This window comes from Anser cygnoides, chromosome 2, assembly GCF_040182565.1.
Source record: "Anser cygnoides isolate HZ-2024a breed goose chromosome 2, Taihu_goose_T2T_genome, whole genome shotgun sequence".
NCBI classification, from domain to species: domain Eukaryota; kingdom Metazoa; phylum Chordata; class Aves; order Anseriformes; family Anatidae; genus Anser; species Anser cygnoides.
In genome coordinates this window covers 151,660,720-151,684,481 of record NC_089874.1, presented here as the reverse complement: position 1 = coordinate 151,684,481, position 23,762 = coordinate 151,660,720, and the positions used below count along the sequence as shown (strand labels likewise).

The following is a 23,762-nucleotide window of genomic DNA, read 5'->3' as shown; positions in this document are numbered from 1 at the left end:
AAAGGCCATCAGTACAATGTGTCTGACCATGGATGAGACAAGAGGGGATTTTTGTACCTACTTCGAAATCATATTTGCTTGTTTAAGGCCACACAGACCTTACGTTATCAGGCCTTTCCTTGTGCATGACAGGCTGCAGCATTTTCTGTATTTCTAAGCAGGATGAAGATCTTCATAATGATTATTGTGTATGGTTTTATTTCTTGTTTTCTTTAATCCCTCACAACATGTTCCACTCTGCATCCTTTGTCTTTTCCATTCCTTGTTCCCTCTGTTCAGGCAGCAGGATCCTCCCTGTTCCCTCTCCTTTACAAGGATCATTTGCTACTGCAGTACCTGCAGCTGAGTCTTCATCTTCCCGATCCCTCCCCTCCAGCAACCTCCAGCACTTTCAAATTGCAGCTGAAAAAAGTTCTATCTGTGCTTCTACCTCCTCCCGTCACCACTTACCTCACAAGTGTTTACAGTACCACAGAGCACCTACTGGGAGGCGCAGGATGAATTCTGCTTATGACATCAAACAAAGCAATTTAACTTCTGATTTTTTAATAAACCTTTTATCTCAAAATAATAATAACATTATAAAATCATTGAAAATGAAATCAAATATTTAATTGCAAAACTATGCAACAACTGAACTGTACATTTGCTTGTATACAGATTTTGCTCTCCAAATTTAATTACTTGTTTATAATAATACATACTTGATTGACAAATCAGTTTCTGCATCGCATTAAGTAATTTACTTTTAAACTCAGTTTTAGGTGTAGAATCAAGCTGTCATTGCCACTAAAGCTACGTCAGGATGTTACCGATAATACACAGTAAGGCAGGGTCTGAATGAGCAGCCAAAGAAGTAAGACATTAAAATGTTCTAAGACAGCTCCTATTTCTCATAGGAATAGTTATGCTTTCTCTTTACAACAAAAGAGATGTGTTTCAGGTTCATTAATTCTGTATGCCTGACTTTTATTTCTAACTGAATTGTTTGTGTATGATTGGTTACAATGAGAGCCATGATCTTATGCTCATCCTACAACTATTTTATGACTGATTGCACCTGGCATCGTGTAGATGAAGAGCACCAAGAAGACAACAAGAATAAGCAGAATTATGCCAATGATGATGTACTTCTTGTAATTTCTCCAGATCAGGTGATACAAACACTTGAAAGGATTTACAAACCAAGAGAAGGATGTGTCTGGTCGGCTAAGGAGGAGGAAAGAAAAAAAGAAATAAACATTTTTGTAAAGGTAGATCCATCTATTTCCAAAGCTACCCCACTGCAAAATATATATTTGAGTCTAAAAATGACCTTTAACTCCTGGGAGCCCACTAAAAGGTTTAGAGACAACTTCTGTGAGTTTTACCTACTCTCAGGTCATCCATCTTGTCCCCAAGACCTAGCTCCACACACAGCTAGGAATGAAATTCCAGTTCACATTTCACAACTACTCCAATTTAGGGCAAGATGAGGGGTTCAAAAATATAGAAAAGATTGTGATAAATCCTAAAGAAGAAATGCAGACATCTTAAATTAGAGTACAAAAGCTTTCTATTCATTGCAAAGAATTTAGCATTACAAAAGGAGCAATTGAGTCACTACAAAATGTGATTGCTTGGTGATAGTCTCTGTGCCATAACAGGCAGTCAGCTCAGGCCTAGCATACAGCCCAAAATGATATATTGTCAGAAGAGGTTTTAAAACGGGCCTCCTGAAAACTGGAGATGAGAGGAACCTCAAAATCTAGGTAGATTGCCTGGGTACATAAAAGGAAGAAGGGCCACCTTCTGGTGGGGCATATCTGCACTCCACAATCCTGTATTTCTTCCAAATGTTGTCCCATGTCATATTCTTCTCCATAACCAGTTTCTTCACACTGTACAGCAAAGCTGCACACGAAGAGGAAAGCAACATTCCCCTTAGGAAAAATGTAGGGGTAATCTCTCCTCTGGCATGCCAAGCAGCTCGGGAGGTCATTATGCCTCTGACTTCAACAGCCCTACCTCTGCAATGAGCTGAGCCAACATCTGTCAGCAGTGTGTGATGGGATGACCTGCAGAGTGCAACGATGCCAAGCAACGTTAACACCAGCAAAATTGGGTGCCGGCTTTCTTTGTTATCAAATATCACTGTAATTGTGCAGATGGTACAGCGGTAAGGAGAATGAAAATTAAGACTGAGGGTGACAAAAAGTAATGGACATGTTTAACGTCAGAAAGCTGTTTAAGTAATTTAAATTATGTGTTGGTTATCTGGAGAATTCAGCATTCAGCACATGACAGGGAGTGCCAATCTTACAGACACTCAGGAAATCTAAAGGTCAAACGACTATTTTTTTAATTAAAGACCTTATTATAGTTAGGGTAGAAATGGCTTGGAAATAAATAAAAAATAAGCCCTCCAGGTTGAAAGGAATTGTAAAAAAGTGGATGTGATAAAGAGTGAAGCTGACTGAATCACAGACTTGAGTAACAAAAACATTATTCCATATGTTCCACCTAAAGGGCTTTTCATAACTTTAAGGACAGGGGAAAAAAAGCCAGACTCTGGCTCATTTAATTTGTTTTCTGTGCAACATAGGCAACAGAATTCAGTACCAGCTATAACAGTATATTTGTAACAACAGAGAGCATCTACTAGAAAAGCGTCCTGTTTTGATTGGCAGAGATGAAGAGATGGATAACCTCACGGTGGTTTTACCAGTATGAAATTACACTCTGCTAAAAACCATGCACCTTTCTCATTTGTTTTAGTCCTCAGACATTTAAACTTTGTCAGCCTTTTCTTTGGTACTTTAAGGAGTCTGCCGCTGCCTAGTAGCTCCTGGAATATAATTTAGTTTTTAAAAATATTTTGTTTTGCAGAATTAAGTTTTAAAATGAACAATCTGAAAATGTATCTGCTTCTCTCTGTATGAACCTACATGATTGTCAACAAATGTGCAAACCTAGAGTACTGGCACAAAGATATGAAGACCCACCTCTTCCTGAAGAGAGCTTATTTGAAGTGCAGAAACAGTTATCTGCCATCTCTCCATTGATTTTGACTATTGTGTATGTGTGAACCACTTAGTCCATACTACACATGTGGCACTGAGTTGGTAAACTTTAATGCCAGCTTTATGGAACTGAGGCATACAATGTCTTCAGCTATTATTTTATTTTCTTTCCAGTAACTGGTCTTGATGTATTTACTATCTGCATGCTGATACCACCTTTTTAACCTTAGGATTTGTTCTGCCCAACATTCAAAGTCAGGTGTCCAGCCTGGTCATTCACGTAGGGTTGTTGTGCAGTCAGCGTGGAGAGGAAGGACCCTGCAGAAGGCCTCTGTCCCCAATTTCCTGATGGTCACTGCTCCCATACTAAGATATGTGTTGCGTAAATAGGATGACGCCTCCATCTGTACATGAGTAGCTACGACAGGAGCCCGAATGACTTGCTTCTGAGATGGATAGTGTCATGTAGGACTAGTCCCACCCTGAATTTAATTGAGGTATACATCTCAATTAAGCATAGATCTGGGTCAAGCCATGTGTTGCCTGTGTACTTCATCATAAAAACCTAGATGTGGAGCCTCTCTGGTTACTCAGCAAAAGATCTGAAGACTCTGGTTTTGCTGCGTCTGGGTCAAAACACCTCCAGGCTGGTTGTGCACCAGAGAAGGGGCACGAGGCTAGTGACCACATTTTAGCACAACAGCACATTACCAGCAAAAATGTCCTTGAGGTGAAAATTCAAGGTGCCCTGGAGCCCCAGGCTGCCTGGGGTGCATGGGCTGGGCTTGATGATTTGAGCTTGAAAATGAGCATGGCTTTGTGCATCCTTTTGACAGCCTTTGGACAAGTAATCTTTCTGTTATTACACACTATGATCCCTCTTAAAACTGCCTAGGTTGGTTGCTTCCCACCACACATATTTCAGAGCTGTCTCAGTCCTCTCTGCTATGTAATAAAAGTGCTGCAGTTCCCATTACTGGGCATCTTTTAGACATCTGTCAGGCATAGCTCATCCTGCCCTTGGGTAAAGAAAGATGTTCAATGATATGATTGATTAAAGTTTTTCTAAGGCTAATTCTCAATAAGTCTCTGTTAACTATAATTTTCAGACAAAATTCATATCCTTTTTAGAACTATTCAATTCACCTTTATGCTGTTTTCTCCTCTTTCATATTTATTCTGAGACATTTGTTTGTATATCAAACAAATGAAGAATAAACAATGTGCAATGATTACCTTTAGGATTTGCGATTTATTTTTAGAAGCTTTGGTAGCAGGAAATAAAATACAATTTCCTTTTTTTTTCAGTCTAACTCCTTACTTTAGTAGAACAAAGTACTTGAGCCAAAATAGATTAGAAGTACATTTTTTTCTGAATGCAAAAATCTCAATTGATAATATATTTTTTTAATGTGGTAAATACTGAAAAATAAAATGCTCCTTTTAGATCATCTGCCTTTGTTAAACCACTTAAAATGTCCTATTTAAAGAGCATTATGATGAAAAACAAGCATCTTCATTCTTTGATTATGAAATACAAAGAAATTAGAGACATATGTTAAAGTCATATGGTTCCTGTATGGCATGATTTTCATGTTTTATGTGCCTTTATCCGCATGTGATTAATTTATGCAAGAAGAACCACACGCATGCAGAGGTCAGCTTTTCACTGATACGTAGCAGTTAAGATACCTTCAAATTTGTGTGGGTAATTCCTGTTGCCTAATACTAAGACTCTGCCTCCTAACGGTCAGATTAACAACAACACTCCATTAAAAAAAAAAAAAAGCATAAACACGGCATACAATAATTTTAAAGCACTTAAATGTTAATGGCTTACATATATCCTCTTAATATAGCAAATATCTTCCCTCTGATATTTACTGGTGGCCAAAATAAAGTGTTGGGTATGTGCATAAGCCGCAGTGGTTGAAGAGGTTATCACGGACCAGGTCAGCTATGGAATGAGCGTGTGTGTGAAGTCTAGCTGAGGTCAGACGGGCAGCAATGTGATTTGTTTTGCCTTCCACAGGAAGATGTTTCAGCTTACCTGGAAGGTGCTGCCAGCTAAGAGTGCCATCAACCAGCCCTGCCACGAGGAAGCCCGGCATTGCCAAGATGGCCAAACAGCTCGCTCAAGCTTATAGCAGGAATGAGAAGAGCAAGGAGAGCTCCTCTTCCCTGACTGCTGCTGAACACCCCTGCCCCAGCTTTTTAATGAATATGCTCCTACTCACTTGGGTTTTTCCAAGGGCTCTGGCTCCTTTCGAGCTTTGCCTACTGGATTCTTCTCAGCTTCTTCTGCTGTGACTAAGTGAAATTCAGCTTCCACTTTGCCCTGAATCAGAGAGATCATACGTAAGCATCCATTACTTGGTTATTATAATTAAATCACAGCAGGAATTGGCTTGTGGAGAAATTATGGAACCATCTGAGGGCAAATGAAATTGATTAAAGAAAATAAGAGAAAGTCTTTGCAGCTACAGAAAAAGCACAAAGGAAAACCTAGGCACCAAATCCCTGACTTACACCCAAAGACCATAAATAAAGAGAGGTTTTCCTCCAGAAATATCTTTTCTGCTTCCTAAATCATAGTGCAATTAAGGCCCATTGCAAAATCTTTTCCTGTTCACTCCAACTATCATGTGTCCCTGCAGAGCTGAATGGCTGAGCTGGGAGATGGGTGGCTGGGCTGGACAAGGTGCAATCTAGCAACAGGGGGATATTCAGCCCGTCACAAGTGATTGTTCACTAGGGTCATACATCACAAAAGTGGATGGCTAGAAATGAGATCTGTGTGCAGAAAATGTCATGAATTCCTAGAGCTCTGTTCAGGTGATAGAAAAGCTAAAAGAACCCAGCAGGTGGATTTAAAGTCAATTTTCTTCATGTATGGCCAGAAGATGATACTCAGATGTATGACAAAAGGATAGCTTTGTTCAGAACCAATTTACCAATAATTTTCAGAATTCTGCTGTTCTACTGCTGGTTTCCATTGAAACAAGCCATTAAAATTTGTTAAGTGACCCACAAAATATTAGCACCAGTAAAAGATCATGTTTGCTACACCATGCAGTAGAAATAGGTAAGTTAACTTGTATCCTTAGTATCAGCCATAACTTGGGCTACAGAAGTTAGAGCTTCCTAAACAAGAGTTAACACTTTTCCTCTTGCACTCATGGAAGCACTTGATTTTCCACTCCGCCCATCCAGTGTGATGGAAGATAAGCCATGGAAGAAAGCAAAGAAAAAATACAAAGTTGTAGTAGTTTAATCCAGCACGCAGCTAAGTCCCACACAGCCCTTCGCTCACTGCCTGCCCCTGGGGGTGGGGCAGAGAATCAGAAAAAAAGGTAAAACTCAGTCTGTCTGGGATTGTCTGAACAAAAATTATGGGGGTACCACTGAAGCACATGTAGAAGTTATGTGGATTGCCAGTGGTGGCTGTTCTTCAGGTAACGTATTTAAAATTAGCATCTGTCTCTGTCAGGATCACAGCAGAGTCTATTGGCCGCAGAGAAAATCTGTTCATCTGTAGTGAGCTACCCACCGTGAGCTCCCCAGCCTTGATGAAAGGCCACCAGCCTCTGACACGCTTCTGCTGAAATATGGAGATCTTGTTTTCTTCACTCATTGCCACAGCCATGCCTAGGTCACAGCTCTTGGCTGACTTTGCTGCTCGATGGAAGCCGTTCAAGTTCAATTCGAGAGTGCCTGGAGAGAGAAGTGATGTGATAGCACTCAGAGACCAGAAAGACACAAAGGCATTCAAACAGCAGTTTTCAGGTAAGACACATGGAGCAATGCAGCATTTTAGCCCAAGCCTCATTGCTGAGAATCTCCCTGTACCTTCAGCAGTTCATTTATATTGCCTTGGCATTGCCGCATCCAAGTCCCTAATTATTCACTCTGCAAGAAATGGATAAGGTGGCAATGTGGTGCCTCGGAGAAAGACGTGAAAGACTATGGTCTCAGACACTTCCTTGTACACACCTTTATAAAATACAGGTATAGAGAGACCTCACATGAAGCTCAGACAGTTTCACTGCATACTTACCCAAGAAATCATCTGAAGAGAGTCTTTCAAAGTCCCACACCTGAAGCACCAGCTCAGCGGGTATTTTGCGCTCTGTCTTTTCCAAGGAAAATATGTTTTCTCTTTTACTAACCACCATTTGTTTCTCAGCTGGGAGGTAGTGGAATGGGAACACAAAGCGCCAGTTGAAGTTGCCCTCTCCTGTCAAGGAGTTGTAGTGTACGTCTGTCTCCTGTTTGTCCTCTTCCAGGCCCTTTATCCACCTATGGCAAGCACATAGTGGAACACACTGCCATCACCAGGGGAGTTTGAATTGAAGGTGTTGTTGTTCAGTAACAACGTTTTGGATGAGCAAACAGAGCATCATTCCTTTAACCTTTACTAATCACCCTGTAGTCATGTGCCATGCTAACAGATTCCACGTCAATGTCCCAAAACTGGCTTAAGTGGTTAGTCCTAGAGTCTGTAGCATTTGCAGTTGCAGTCTGGGGGTATAAACATGGCATAAATATGGCTGAAGAAGTCTCCCCAGCTTTTCTTGTCTTTTTTTCTTGGTTTCTGCTATAGTGTGCATATCACCTGAAGTGCAATGCTATGTTACAGGAGGACTATGCTTTCCTAAACATAATCTTCTCTTCTGAAGAGCTCCACCAAGGTAATGATCTACCATTATGCATTTTAGTTCTGAAGATGATCACAGGTTGAGTAAAGGTTACCATTTTTGCACTGCACCCAAAGAGTGGTGTTTTCCCTGCAAGTTTCATTAATTCAACAAGGAATGGGGAAAACTAGCAACAATTCCAGTGCAAATCCTGGTGACACATTCAGTGCTGAGTGCACTATCTGAACATAACGAGATGTGTGCCTTTGTCATTAAGGCATAGAAACAAACAGATATCTACTCCTGTCTTTCTCTGTCAGGCAGTTCTGGCAGTGATAGTGATGTCCTCACATTATCACACAGCTCAGCACAAAGGCTGGCTCCCTACTTATTCCCTTGGTTTCTAGTTTGCACTGAATTTTATGCTTTCAGAATTACTCTGCTACTCCTCTGAACATGTTAAGTTAGTTGCTATGTGTGAACACCAGGGATTTCAGAGCAGCTCCTCTCATGGAACTGCAAGGGAAGGTTTATTCAGCCAGCGTGTGCAATAACTGCACTACTGCTCACTGGGGACCATGTGGCTGTGTTGGTGTACACTTATCTAGGCTAATGTCGCATTCTCCAAGGGATTGCTACCACACAGAATGGTCAGAACTAACTCAAGTTTCCTTGGTAAAATCAGAGAATCATAGAATGGTTTGGGTTGGACAGGACCTTAAAGATCATCCAGTTCCACCCCCTCACACCCCTTCCATGGGCAGGGACACCTTCCGCTAGACCAGCTTGCTCAAAGCCCCATCCAACCTGGCCTTGAACACCTCCAGGGATGGGGCATCCACAGCTTCTATGGGCAACCTGTGCCAATGCCTCACCACCCTCAGAGTCAAGAATTTCTTCCTTATATCTAATCTAAATCTAAATTTATTTTTCTATATCCTTAGTGTCCTAGATACTCAGATTTTTCCAGGACCTCATTCACACACATGTACTCCCACATGAGGTTAGAAAATATTTCCCATTGAAATTGTCTGGCATACACCAGCTTTTTGTCTCTATTGTGCTCATAATTCCTTTTTCTGTAGTTATTTCATACATCTCTACTTCCATGTGAGCCTTTACTGTTCAAATTTTGTGTTTTGTCTCTGTTTGCTGGACTGTGAGTTTGATTCTCTTCTTATGCCATCTCTGCCTCAGTCATTTTTTAGTTACCTGATTTTAAGTGAGAAAAATGGTGAAGCAGTATTCAATATACATGACTAATTAGGACAGGCATTTACAGCAAAGTACCAAGGTCACACAAATACCTCCTCAGATGTTCCCACAAAATAATTTTTGTGACTGAATATTATTTGTCCTCTTGAAGACAGTTCCTGAAGAACTTACCCTTTTACATAAATATCACTTGATTTTTGCCCTGTAAAGATATTTTCATCTTCTAGAATTACGTCCTCTGTATTCCAGATAATTACCCTCAGTTCATAGCTGAAAAAGAATAGAAACATTTTTCATAGTTAAGATCATGCTAACAAATGGTCATTTTTTTAGTAGGTGTGTGTATACTCAGGCTCAGGTCAGATGCTAGCTAATGTAAACCTCTTCCAAATCATGCTTTTGTAAAGTAAGAAATGTTGTATTTGTGCAAAACTCTTAAAATAGCATCAGCCTCAGGCCCCTTCTGTTTACAAGAGCATGTAGCAATAGAATGGGGATGGTGGCTCCTCTGCACTCTTGGAGCTTGCCGAATGACAGCAGGGTCATGGCCAACTTCAGAGAGATGGAAAATTCCTTGCTTTTTATGTGCTTGTTCCTTTTCAGTTCACTTCACAAAAATGCTGCAGTGTAACAAGGCGACGTTGATATGAGCAACATCATCAGAGCAGCCTCCGAAGCTGAAAGAAAGCAGCTTGCTAATAAAAATCAGAGCTCCCTGGGAGGTGCTTTTCTGAAGAAATGCTTGAAACCATTTTCTTTGGTGCAATCCAATGGATTAAGAGGGAAAAAAAATACTGTTTAGAGATATTTTCATTGAAGCAAGTGCAATCATCATCTTCAGAAACAACAGTAAAGAGAAATAAATCTTTCCCATCCTTTCCACTCTCTATATACAAATATTTACTAGAAGTTTGAACTGAAATACAGATATTGTAGGTGACATAAACACTTGATATTAAAAAATTTGAGTCATTGTATTAACTGCAAAATTTTTTAAAAAGTATATTTGGGAAATCCAACAAATGATTTTTCTATTATGACATGCTGTCTTGGAAATAATATCAATCTCATGTGTGTAATTCTTTGACCCTGAAGTTACCAGATATCTTAGGTCATGGAGCTCTTCAGGACACGTGGACCCTGAAAACCAAGCCTCTGCACTAGACAAAGAAACTTTCCTCTACAAATCTCCATCAAGCCCTGGTTCACTCAAAGATCACCGACAAGAAAAGTTTTCACAAAGTGTTTGAGGTTATATGGAGCCTGGAGTTTCTTTTGCTGCAGCATATAGGTGTTTCTAGGCAAAATGTTTAACTCAGTTTGTATGTTGACTTTCTTTTTCATAATTAATGACTTGTAAATATTTTTCCCTGGTTTTGTAGACTACAAAATGGCATCAACATTTTGCTTTTGTGTATATTATTAATTTTAAATATTTTTGCTTGGAAAATACTTGTTGTTAAGGAAAATTACAGAAAGTTCTGGTCTGAGGAAAGTATTTGTTACATGGACTCTTATTTTTGTCAAATCTTGGCTTTTATAAAAAGAAAGGAAAATAAACAAGTCTGCGTTACATCGCTCCTTGTTCAAATGTAAATAAAGCAGGAATAGTATCTGATGCTGCTTCAGACGTAAAATTCCAAAGAAAGGCCTTGCTAAAATATTGGAATAAAGCAGATAAAGGATAATCTGAGAAGTCTGTTTGTCTTGTTTGACTTTTTTATTTACAAACATAAAATAAACTTGAATAGCTATGTCTAACATTGCATATAAAGCAGAAGGATCCATCTGAAATTTGAGAGACTGCTATTCCAAACATGTCTCTTTCTGCTGCTACTTTGTGTGTTTCTGATCTTGTCTTTGAGCCAAGTATGGGAAATCCAAAAGGTACACCACTGCATCAGATTAAAGATCTCACCCAGGGGTTAAGCGTGTTATGCAGCTGAAGAAGGGGTTGAAACCAGAATTATTTCTTTCAGCTCAACAAATGGATGATAATATCAGAACTGTTATGGGACTCTTGCATCTAGCCAACCGAAATCTCTTTCTGAAAAAGGAATATATTTCTAGAAGATGTGTGGTAGCTCTTGATGCAAAAATCACTAGTGGTTCTTTGACTTGTTTAATGAAAGAAACCAAACCAGATGCTCTCCTTTGACTTAAGTTTATGTGTATCAGAATCACAGAAGTTTGTTGTGATACTTCTTTTAATAGTTCTTTCCAGACACTTAAGACTCAGTCTGGAAGATTGACACCAGTGTGCTGGGAGGAAGCATACAGCATTATTACCCTTTGGGTTTTCTTGGTGAAATGTCCACCGGGGGTCCTGGCAGAGGCATATCTTTAGGAAATATGTCAACCCACATCTGTACACGACCCTTGAAAAAAAGAATAAACATCACTGTAACCTTATTTTAGTGAGACTTAAAAAGGTTTTAAACGTAGTTCTGTCTTCCAAAACCACAGCTTCCCCTCTGAGCACCAAGCAGTTCATTAGTCTGTAACAAGTTAATCTATAAGCAAACTACACAATATATATTTTTTTCATACACATATTCTATCAATCTCTCAGTAGTTTGGTGAAGCTGGAATTGAGCTCAAACATTGGCAACTTCCAAGTGAAAGTCCATATAAAAATAGTACATGATGAAAACTGAGAAGAGCCAAAATCCACATACAAATAGGGTTTGTGTTAGCTTAATAAATGAGAGCATTTAAAAGAATGAAAATATGCAGTTATAGCTTAAGTGGCTACTGTGTGTTTAGGTAACTCACTGTATACACACATGCATGACAATTTGCAGGTTGATACTGTACAAAGTCTTGTGTATGGTACACCACCTGGACGCTGTCTCTATAAGTTTGCAGATACAATTAGAAAGCACCGTAACTGGAGGAAAGGAAAACTTCTCTTGGGTCTACCATCACTACACCATCACTGAGCTGCCTTACCTGTTCCATGCCTGGCTTATCCTTATGGTAGAGAGGCCGAGTCTCAATGTGCTCTGGGACCAGCTTGTATCCAACCCCAGGGATTTCTTCCCAAGCACGTAAAACCTTTAAGGAGAGATGTTCATACGACTCAACTGGCTCCTCTATAGGAAAGAGTAAAACAAAAGAACAAACAGAGATAAATTAGAATGCTAACCCCCTTGGTAACATGTTCCATTAAATATATAAAATGGTCATTAAAAACCTGCTTGAGTTAAAAGGAATGATTTTATGTACCCCAGCTAAGAAGAGAAGGGTCTTAAAGTGCATTGTAAATAAGCGTACCCACTGGGATAAATAGAAAAGTAGAACTTACACAGCAGTTCATCTATATATACAGTGAATCATTTTATTATTACAGCAGCTGTTTCTAACAGGAAGATGGAAGCAATGTTTGAACTACACTTGTTATAGAAAATTGCAAATGTGAGGTTTTTGTGGCCTATGAAAGACAAGGAGACAAGATTTTGATGGAGCTACCAGCAAATAGGCACTAGAAATTACACCTACAGCCTTGTTTTGCCTTGTGATGGCAACAGCAAAGATCACCCTGGAGAAGAAAATCACACCTCAAGGGAAGAACAGTAATGTGAGGGCTGAAGTCTATGGGCAAGAACATGTCTTCTGAACAGCTCTGCTTTGCCATTGGAGGAAAAAGTAAGGGAGACCCTGGAGGAGGGCATTTTAAGGAAGGAACAGCACTAATAGTGCAGGTGGCATGGATATTGAAAAGCAGAGAAAGCCTTTTGAGCACCTGAGTCTCTCTTTCCTCCCTTTTCATGTGGGTTCCACACAAAAGCAACATGGAGATTTGAAGACAGATGTCTCCTAGATTAGGAGAGAAGTACCCAAGTGAAAAGAAAGTTAAAACTATTTTTGTCAGCAGTTATAACTTTTCCTAGAATGCTGCTATCTCAGAGTTGCTGGTAAATTACAAAAGGTTTCATTTGGATTTAATCAGTAGGTATTGAGCACTTCCTAATGGCACAGATAGGAAGGAAGAATGACCCTGTGGTTCTGAGTCCTGGCTCTCTTTTTTGTGCTGCCGTGTGTTTGAGATGCAATACATTTCATCTAATTTTATCCAGCTAAAGGCAAGGTTTTTAGTCTGAACTACTCAGTCCAGTAGCCTCAATGGTAAGCAGGACAGATTGTCCCTTGATAACCCATCCCCTCTGTCTCAGGCACCTTTCTAAAGACATTTTGCACACCTTCTGAAGATGCCCATTTGTTCCTACTGGCTGCAGATAGTCCTAGACTACCTTGGAGTAGATATATAACTTCCATACTCCTAGAGCAAAGTTGAACTACTCTTTTTCTTGCTATTTAAAGCTGTATATACGGTCTTCAAGTACCAGTTTCACCACCTGTAAAGTAAAAATATTACTGTTGCCCATTTTCAGTACTCCCTTGGAGCTCAAATCTGTGGCCCTTGTTAGTTTTACAGACCCAAATGATGAACAGCACAGGAACTCAGCAGGAAATAAGGACCAGATTGCCTTGTCAGAACAGCAGTTTGGATAAGGAGCATGCAAAAGACTGCATGCTGTAAACTTTCTCTATAACGTGCCAAAAAAATTTGTGTAAGTAAGCTTTTCAGGAGATGGACTTTGCTATCTGGTTCTATATTTCCTTGCTTTTAGTTTTCATCATCTCGTTTGACATTGGTTGGTCTGAAGCTCATTTTACTGGACCAGAATTTTGATCTACATCTGGCAGTCACATTTGCTTGTGTGCTGGTGAAGAAAACAAGCAGCAATACTGAAAACATAAATCCCTCTCAGGCCAACAAACCAAAAATGGATCAACTCTTCTCCCTCCAACAACACTACCTGAGCAGCCTTCCACTAGAGGGGTGACCTATATTTTGTAGCTGCCAAAGGGAATTTGCTCAAAGATGAATGTTCTGAAACACAAAGAGGTGAATAGAGGTTTCCCTACTCCACAGTGTTCATTGCCTCCAAAACCAGCTCCTTTTGTTCCTCCTTGTCTCCATCCTCACATCTCTTTTCCTTACTCAAATGATAGTAGTGAATCACTGATAGCTCTGTCCCACTCCACCCTTATATGATATGGACACTCAGCTTCCTGGTAGTTTTGCCCTCTTTTTAATCTGGGATCCCTGAAAACAAGTTCTGTCCTGCCCTCTGGATTCATGAACTTCCCAGATATCTGGATTTACACAGCATTGTGTTAGCGCTCCAGAAGAGCAGTCAGAGTAGTAATAATCAAGAGGTGGGGAGAAAAAAAAAAACAAAAAACAAACAAACAATGGAGAGGAGGAAAGCCAAGCAGGTCAGGTAGGTCTGGCAGGTAAGTGGCCTGGAACCTAACTGGGGTTGAACAAGGACTTGCCTGACCTTGAATACCTCACTTCACATATGTACATATGTACTTCTCTTTCGTTTTCTCCCTGCTTGGTTCTGTCTACGCTATGTGTCTTCCTTTAGACAGGGAATACATTTTTTAAGGACTAATGGTTATCCTGACTTCTCATGTCTTGGTTTGCTGTGTGGAGGGGTCTCAGAGCATGCAAGCTGCACTACTTTCAGGTGAAACTAAGACAGAAGACATGTTCAAAGAGCATCACCTGCACTCTAATTGCTCCTGGGCACCCCATCCTTGGGATCAGGCAGGAGCTAGCCCAAAGTATGCCCTAACACCTACCACAGGGATGTTAGGTCTTCATCAATGGCTGTTTTGCCCTACAGATTCTCTCCAGTTAAGATACAGTACTAGGCAATACAGACACTACTAGGTAATACAGCCACAGCCTTCATCACCACAGTTCCATGAGTATTTCATAGCAGAGACAGGTTCCAGTAATCTGATCCTAGAGTACACTGCACAACAGGACTCCAGCTGCAGATGGGGCAGCCTCTTGGTATTGCTATAACACAGTCAAAGAATGAGGAACTACTGCATTACCGTTTTCGTCTTCAATGAAGACCGTCTGTCCCTTAAAGACTTTCGTTCCTACTTGTATCTCCCCTGGCCGCATGAAGGGCCCATTTATTTTGTAGTCCTTACACAGCTTAGTGAGGATCTCACTTGGCTTTGTTGCATCTCGCCACGCGTTGTACCCTTCTCTGCAAGGAGGGAACAGAGTGGAGAGAAATGGGTGAAGTTTTCCTCCAGCAAAGCGTGCTGTCAAACAGGATTTCATACGCAGAGATTCACATCATGGCCAGTGGCCCCAGTGTCTGCTCAGCTCAATTATTCCTTTGAATTGTCCAGCACTGTGAGGAGACACCTCCTCTCAGGTGCTCAGACCCTATGGCCAATCACTCTTTTCTCTTAAAACACAAAAGAAGTTGATGCAGCCTAACCCACAGTTTAGATAAAGTGGCCCAGGCATTGGCATGCTCCCCAAGAGGAGAAGGACCAGAGCTCATTCCCTGTTCTAACTTAAGGATTCAAGTCTACACATTCTACCTCCAGAATGATGTTTAAGGAAGAAGTACTCTGCTGCTCCCACATGCAGAGGAGAAGCTGAGATTGTCCAGGACCTGGAACAAGGACATAAAGAAATACTTCATACTGGAGTTGGTAAGGAAAGAGTCTTGGGTTTCAGTCCACACTATTGGATCACTTTTTAACTTTATCTAGTCTTTGTTTGTAGACAAAATAGCAAAACAAGTGTAGGACAAAAACCCCAAATCCTCACCTCCCAGGTAAATTCTCCACCCCAGGGCAAAGAGTTATTTTAGTTTGGCTTTCTCCATACTTTCTCCAGTTCAATAATGGGGAGAAGGGCCAAGCCCCTTTGTAAGTGCCCTGACAGACCATTTTCCATTCGCCCTTTATGTCTGTCCAAAGACAGTTTATCAAGCAGATATGTTATAAGCTGTTTACTATTTAGAACACTTGGTGAACAATGTTGTTAATTTTAAAATATCTACCTCCTATTTGGCAGCTACCCAAAGCTACTGCTAAGCTCTGTGGTAAATTTAATTAAAATACCTCCTGTGACTTTTGTGCTGCAGAAAGCTTAATATTTGGCCACATCTGGAATTTCTCCTTCAAAACCTTCACTCACAGTGTACTGCTCTCTGTGGCTGTCTGAAGAGGTACTTACATTTCGTATTGACTTTGTAACCCACAGGTAGCTCGATGCCTGCTGTAGAAACGGTTTTCCAAATCAATTTTAGTTTCCCCAATCAGATCATCAGTTCCCACGAAGTCATGGTCATAGATCAGGACAGTGAGCAAGGAATCCTTGGGAAATGTAGCCTGGATTTCAAATGATCTACAGCAAAAATTGGGAAGTATGCACAGTCAAATCAGTTTTGAAGCCTAAAAATTAAGTTAATGAATACCATGCAGACAATGTGTGGGACTTTTTTTGCTTGTGTTTTTTGTTTTAATAAAATGCCTGAACATACTAGAAACACAGAGTGCAAAAATAATTTCTACCTCCTGCTTCCGTATCACCTCCTCTACAGTTCTAAGGCTGTTCCTACCTATAGTAGACAGAGCAATGGGAAGGAGTAGATCAGCTGCAATGGTTTATCCTGAACCCACCAGAGGTGAACATATAGAAATTACGAGGCAAATGAAATTGTATGTATGAGAGCTCTTGTGCACTTTTCAGAACCTCCAAAACAGACTTTTCTGTTTTCTTCCAAAGGCTCTAGATTACATGTTGAATATAGGAATTTGGAGGCACCCAGTAAAATCATCAGGCAAAAGCTTTAAAACAAGTTTCAAAAAAAACCAAACCACAGAATAGAAATCCTTTTTCACTCAGTACATGTAGTACTTATTTTCAGGGATAAAAATCATTGTCATGAGATGTTTAGGGAAGTTGAAAATCTAAAAGTGACCTTAAAAGGGATTTCATAAATTGATGGAAGACAGAACGTCCTCATCAGCACGTCACTGGCTCCAGGTTTTTCCAAAGCACAGGCAAAACTGATCTTCATCTTCTGAAAGAGTTTTATCCTTCTCAAAATGTCCAAAGCCTAATTTTGTAGCAAGAGCAGAGCAGGTTTTGGAGGAGAGAGAAATTTGGGAAAGCTCTGGCATTGCTGTGGGGTTGGTGGTACTGTGCTGACCAGGGCTGCAAGGAGGGTGAAAGGTGGTTACCATGACTGATGCTAAGCTGGAAAAGAGTTGCTGGGCCAGTCACCCCACTGTTGCCATTGGCAGCAGCTGCAGGGACTATCCAAATGAACAGTCAATTCCTATCTTGTCTACATCAAATATAGCAGCAATTTCCCATTCCATCTATATGCATCTGTAATCTTCAGAGCTTATCACAATGATAGCTCAGTTGCAACCTCTACTAAAGAAGAGCTTCAATCACAGAAATTGAGATGGTGTGCTATGGAGGGACCACTCTACTCTGTCTTTTCTCCTCACACTATTTTCTTTTAAGTCTCTGCTGCTGCAGACAAGACTCTTTCCTAATGGGTTTTCAGTCCAATATAGTATACTTTCTCTGTCTTACTGTTCTGCTAGACCAATTCCATCCCAATTCAAAGCATTTTCATGCATCTTAAAACAGGGAAAGTTACTGGAAAATAAAACATGGTTATTAGAATTAACAACATTAAATAAATTTAACACCTTAACAACACAAAATTGATGTTTTCTGAGAGCTTGCATCTGTCTCTCACATTCAAAAGACTGAGGGGGTATTAAAATTTTTTTGGCTTAATCCTATAACCATGAGATTTATTTGGCATTCTGTTCAACCTGAAATGGAAACAGATTTTGAAATCGCACTTTACTGTGCTAATGTTTATTTCACTTTAAACTTGACAGTTGTACTAATTTGCGCAGACAAGATCATTTATTGCTTCATTTCCTCTCATGCATCATTCCATAAAACCTCTCACAGATTGCATTTCAGGATGTGTTTTGACTGGTATGAAAATTAAATAATTTGTAGTCATACAGGGTGATAACAATTTTTAACATTTTAATCAACAGAATCATACAACATCCGGGTAGGCAGACATCAGCCTATATAACAAACACTTTGTAATAGTAACAGCAAAAGTGGTGGCAAGGGAAAAAACAGGAAAAAACAAAACAAACAAAAAAAAACCACTGAAAACAAAAAGAAGACATTACTGACCTTCCAAATACTGGGTTTAGCTGCTTGGGAATGTAGTTTTCCCTGTCTTTAATTTCTGTGTTGCCCAGTCTCAGTACAATGTAGGGATCTGACTTGCCATCTGGATCAGCTGGGCTGAGGTTAAATGCCTGTTAGGAAGAAAGATTTCCGTGTCCTCAGGAAGCTTGCTTAAATGTAGTATGGTCACAGCACAGGTCTGTGGGTTCCCTGCCTGGTCCTGGGTGTTCTGGAAGTGAGGGTCTTTGCTTTCCTTGAGTAATACAAAACTTGCCATTTGGCTTCACAGGCTGTTGGGAAAAGACAGTCTGGAGGAGAGGAGGATTTCCAAAGGTGAAGCAGATGGAAGCACCATCCCACCACTGCTAAGATGGGAAAAGAGATAAGCAGAAGAGGCAATCATGGAATCATAGCATGGTTTGGGTTGGAAGGGACCTTAAAGATCACCCAGTTCCAACCCCCTGCCATGGGCAGGGACACCTCCCACCAGACCAGGTTGCCCAAAGCCCCATCCAGCCTGGCCTTGAACACCTCCAGGGATGGGGCATCCACAGCTTCCCTGGGCAACTTGTGCCAATGCCTCACCACCCACAAAGTCAAGAATTTCTTCTTTATATCTAATCTAAATCTACCCTTTTTTAGTTTAAAGCCATTATCCCTTGCCCTGTCACTTCACTGCATGACAGAGTCCCTCCCCAGCTTTCCTGTATGCCCTTTTGGGTACTGGAAGGCTGCCATAAGGTCTCCCCGGAGCCTTCTCTTATCCAGGATGAACAACCCCAACTCTCTCAGCCTGTTCAATGCTGAGGAAGAAGCTGTCTGCACTAGTACATGCTGGATTCAGGAAAGGTTTCCGTAAAAAAGTGGACCAGGTCCTTGGACAATGCAAACCAGATCCTCAGATTATATTTAGAAGAAACGGCTTGGAAGCTTTTATAGTCAGGAAATAAAGTATCCTCCTCCTATTCTTCTCTTCAGTTTTGTTTGTTGCTGTCTCTTTGTATGACATTCTTTCCTTTTTAGATCTCCTGCAACTCTGAAATACCTGCTTCACGTATCTCTTTCACTTCTCACATTGCATTCCCTCATTGTCTTGTCCTCTGTATTTCTCTCTTTGTCAACCCCATACCTTATCCACAACATCTACCATTTTGATCACACCCACTTCACAGCCCTCACAAAATATTCTCCCATTTCTCCCTCAGTGTGAAGTCTGTGTTGATGTGTAATTTTGAAACAACTCTACTGATTAAAACTTACTGCATTTGCATAATACGACTGGAAGAGGTTGTCCATGATGTGTTAGTTATATTTCTAGCCCCTTTAGTCCTAACAAGTAAAGCGATTATCCTGTCTTGTGGCTTATCATGAGGAATGTGTAATGTTTTCTATTCAGAGCACACTTTTATACAACATGAAACACTAACTGAAATACAATAAAAAATCTACTACATGGATGAGGATTTTCAGAAGCTTCGCTGCAAAGATATTGGAGGTAAACCAAGTTGAAAAGCAGTGTCCCACTTATTTCAAGGTTAAAAAAGCAGCTTTGTACTTACTGCCACGATATAAACCCTGATGAGGACATTGACAGAGTGGTTTGGTGGTATCCCTTGCAGGATGCGGGGCTGCCCTCCATCTAGCAAGCTGCCATCCTCAGGACATGGGTATATGCAGAAGGAGCCCTGGTAATATACTGTCTTTTATTTCCCTCAAAAATAGATGAAGTACAATACAGAAACAAACCTCTGAATGCAAGCAAAACATCATTCAAACAGCCTGCACTGCAGCACATACATATACACAACACATTTTGTGGTACCACTCAAAGGGAACACAGGATTCAGCATGTTAAACATCATCTGTTAAATGTTTTTGGTCTATAACATGGTACCATAGAACCACAGAATCACAGAACCTTCTAGGTTGGAAAAGACCTTCAAGATCATCACGTCCAACCATCAACCTGACCTACTGAGTCCCATGACTAGGCCATGTCCCTTAGTGCCACATCCACGTGTCTCTTAAATACCTCCAGGGACGGCATCTAGATGATTGCAAGAAATATTCGCATGCTCTCAGCTATCCATTTTATTATTTAAAGACAAACGCCTGCAGGTACTCTGCTTTTCTTGGTATTAATTATTATTATTAATATCTTGGTATTAATATATCTACTTTTCTTGGTATTAATATTCTGAAAATAGTATTTTGCTCTTAACTACATATTTGTAAAATGATAATTTCAGTGAGCTAGTTTCACAGCAGTGTGACTGGAACCCAGCTTGTTGTATGTTTTTGAAGCCACTGAACAACTCATCTAAACCAATATTGATTCATGCTGCTGAGTAGTTCATGCTGCCTGAAAGCAATCGGCAAGTCATTTGAACAGAAATTTGCATTGCAAACTAACAGAAGTATCAATGAGTTTAATCAGTTTCTCTGAAGTACAAAGTGCTTGAAATCCTACTAATATTATTCAGGCTTTGAACTGCATTTTCAGATTGCCTAATGGTGCATTTTTTTCCAAATGGAGCAGCTATAAAGGCCTCCAGTTAAACTACTCAAAATTACATATAAGTTGGTGTAACTGATAGCATAGCAATGGAAGTTGCATTAGTGGAATCTGAACAACGTAATATAACTCTTCTTCCCCTTCCGTGATTTTTTTTTTTTTCCAATTCCTTGTTTCAAATCAACAGTGAACAGCTGGTGCTGGATGCTGCTTTCATCTATTGGGTAATGGGAAAAGAAAAATATGACTGGATCCAATAAAAGAGATAATTCTATTTACAACAAACTGTTAATGTCCTTTTCTTTCATCTTTGGTATACTTGAAATATGCATGAAAAGTGGGTAATAATTTAGAGACTGTATGTAAACATTAGAGCTCACCTTAAATTTTCCTATTATTCTGTCTTCAGAGTCACCATGAACTTCATCATTAGATTTTCCTCTTAAGAGATGGAAAGTTTTCACCCAGTCCTCAAAGTTATTAAATTCACTCTCCAAGTCTCCTTCATAAATCTTTGAAAATAGGAGAATGCTTATTTTTTTGTAGTGCAGTGAATATATTTATAGCAACTTTTTTATTACAGGATGACTTGAAATCCATTTTGACTCAAAATACAGATTTTAATAAAACCAAGGTTTTGCAAAACTCCTTGGGGGGGAAAAAAAGTTAATTCCCAACTCAAAACAGGAACAGCTTTGTTCTTAACAAAAGTCCTTCCCAAGGACTGGAACAGCTCGTTAATGCAATAGGTAAAAGAGGCTCTTGAAGATCCAGAATGAACATTTATAAGCACTGGTGTGGGAGAAAAACAGTGTGGATGTGCTGCTCTTTACAACTGCTTCCTCTCTGCAACATGCCTTTGATGTATTGATGCATTTTAACAGCTATGTTAATGTATCAAGGCAAGACAGCAAAGCAGACAACAGCAAACTGCTTTTGGGATGGAGCTTTAGGACAGGTAAAAAAGACCAAAACATTTTTTAAAAGGACATTTTTCCCCCTGAACTCTCCACCTGTAATTTATGAAGTTTTATTCAGCGTGAAAGAAAAGGGTCTAGTTTAATACCATCTCTTAATAATTGGAAATAGCAGTGTCAAATTCCCCTTTATTCAGCTACTACCTAACCCAAATAGTCCTAATCTTTTCAGACTTCCTCGTCTCTCCAGTCTTCTGGCATGACCAATTATATTTTCTCTGAATTCCTTCTATCCCAGCCAAATCTAACACAAGCTGAATATTACTTCCCTAGCAGGTAGGATGCACTGACAATTACAGTAATATTTTCCATACTCTTTTTAGTCATTTTTAATAGGATTTAACATTACCAACATGACATTAATTCCCCCCCCCCGCCTCTTATCATTCACATTTTTGTGCTGGTATCATTTCAAAAAAGAGCATAAATAGAGCATCATTAATAGACAGAGCATCATATCATTTCAAAAAAGATATTCTTAAGCCAAACTATTAACAGAGTTAAAGGAATTGGCTAGTTAAAGTGTCCTCATGTTGTAAAGATACATTTGATTAGCTAAACTCAAAAAACAAAACAAAAAAAAAACCCACTAAAACAGAGAAGAAAGGGAAAGAAAGGAGGCTGATAGTCACAATAAATTAATTCAGGGTAGCAATACAATGATCTACAGGTGAACACCAAAACTGAATTTTCACTTAAGGCTCTCTATGTGCATTTATATTGGTAACTGAAGGTCTAAGGGCAAGTGGGCCACATCCATCCTACAAGACCCTGGATGTTCTCTGGGACCTATGTGCTTATGTGCAGAATCACTATTATCATGTGTGTATTATCAATTTCAAAGTGTTTAAAATAAATAGAAGGAGGGTATTGCTAAACTCAGCCCCTGAGGTCAAGCTTTGAGTAGACTGAATAACAGACTTACCTCTTAGACTTACTTCTTTCTTACCTGCAGTGTTGCTAGATTTGGAGTCGTTTCCTGCAGTTTCCTTTTAAATATCTTATCCTTCCTTTTGTCTGGCTCCTCTTCTATGATCAATGCAATATGGTCAGAAGTCTGCTTATCTGCAGAGATTTCACAACATCATGTAGGTTTTTGGTCAGCAATGCATATCAAGTGTTTCAGATAAGGATGCAAAATACGTTGTAAAGATTACCCCTTGCTCTTTCTCCACTCATTATTCTGCTACCAAGCATTGGGTCCCCTCTTTTCCCATCATTTCTCCCAGACAGAGAGGTGGCATTTCATCCTGTCTGTGGCTGATAGTCTTCATGATGATCTTGGTGGACCAAGTGTGATGGCATCCTGTATCACTCTTTCCCTGCTTGTCACCTCCCAGAATGTCCTTTTGCTTTCTCTCTCACTCCTCCCAGATGTGAACCAACAGATCTTAACACCTTTCACGTAACATTTAAAACTGGAAGTTGCTATTTCGGCTGACTGGTACTTCATATAATGAGTGATCCAATCTTTTCTCTGCCTAAAGGCATCACAAAATAGAGTATATCTCATCTTGGGAAAGACCAGAAGTATGAAAAATGGCAGGAGGCATCTGCCCAACCTTGAGCAGGACTCCAAATAATGAGAGGGGATTTCTGAACAAAAAGAGGATGAGCCCTCAAAAACGGCACTGAGATGGTTCAGTTCTTGGGCTGAAGTCTGGATTTTGAGTTCACTTTACTTTCAGTTTCTAAGACATTCATATGTGTCTGATACCACTGCTACTCAATAGTTAGAACTACATATATATGTACATATTCTATCAGTGCTATCATATATGTATAATGCTTTTCATCATAGATTAAAATATGTAACAAGAACTATCAGAAGAGAATTTATAAGGTCTTGAGCCATCAGTCAAAAAACAATATGCCACACAACTGCCTGGATAGCAGATAGATGCATGTCAACATAGCAAGTAAAAATCTAATTGTAAGTGAACATCACATCTTTGTGGAATGTTTTCTATCCATCTCTGGAAAAGTGAATTCCACTTAGAAACTGATCTCTGCCTCATCTCTCAGCAGCACTGATGATCACTGAAACACTGTCAGCTGCTATTTCGAGAATGATCACATCTGACATTTAGGCCATGTCATCAATCTCAAGCAATCTGGATTGCTGTAAAAAAACACCCTCTTAAAAACAGAGATCACTTCAATCACTGGTGAAGTGCAGTCAGCCCTGGCATAGGAAGATGCTGTACTTTAATTTTGAACAACAGCTTTGTGCAAACAGTGAGCATTTGTTTTCTTTGTCAGTCTGCTCAAGCGGCCACATTTGTCAAAAATAATTTCTAGAGCTGTTTGACTAAGGGGGAACTTGTTAAGCCATGGACTGTT

General features: G+C 39.9%; 1 protein-coding gene across 3 annotated transcripts in view; it reads right to left on the bottom strand.

The window, feature by feature from the left end:
* Nucleotides 1-531: 531 nt before the first annotated feature.
* Nucleotides 532-23,762, bottom strand: part of FER1L6 (fer-1 like family member 6) — an 89,381-nt gene continuing 66,150 nt past the window's right edge. For all 3 annotated transcript variants that reach the window (XM_013185058.3, XM_048049704.2, XM_048049713.2), the window contains 13 exons: nucleotides 22,369-22,484; nucleotides 20,823-20,954; nucleotides 19,487-19,612; nucleotides 17,931-18,058; nucleotides 15,924-16,094; nucleotides 14,774-14,934; nucleotides 11,807-11,949; nucleotides 11,144-11,232; nucleotides 9,026-9,124; nucleotides 7,060-7,301; nucleotides 6,553-6,716; nucleotides 5,240-5,340; nucleotides 532-1,209 (listed from right to left, as the gene is read on the bottom strand). In XM_013185058.3, the coding sequence (XP_013040512.3) occupies nucleotides 1,029-1,209; nucleotides 5,240-5,340; nucleotides 6,553-6,716; nucleotides 7,060-7,301; nucleotides 9,026-9,124; nucleotides 11,144-11,232; nucleotides 11,807-11,949; nucleotides 14,774-14,934; nucleotides 15,924-16,094; nucleotides 17,931-18,058; nucleotides 19,487-19,612; nucleotides 20,823-20,954; nucleotides 22,369-22,484 (1,853 nt within the window). In that variant the 3' untranslated portion in view covers nucleotides 532-1,028. The remainder of the gene's footprint in view (nucleotides 1,210-5,239; nucleotides 5,341-6,552; nucleotides 6,717-7,059; nucleotides 7,302-9,025; nucleotides 9,125-11,143; nucleotides 11,233-11,806; nucleotides 11,950-14,773; nucleotides 14,935-15,923; nucleotides 16,095-17,930; nucleotides 18,059-19,486; nucleotides 19,613-20,822; nucleotides 20,955-22,368; nucleotides 22,485-23,762) is intronic.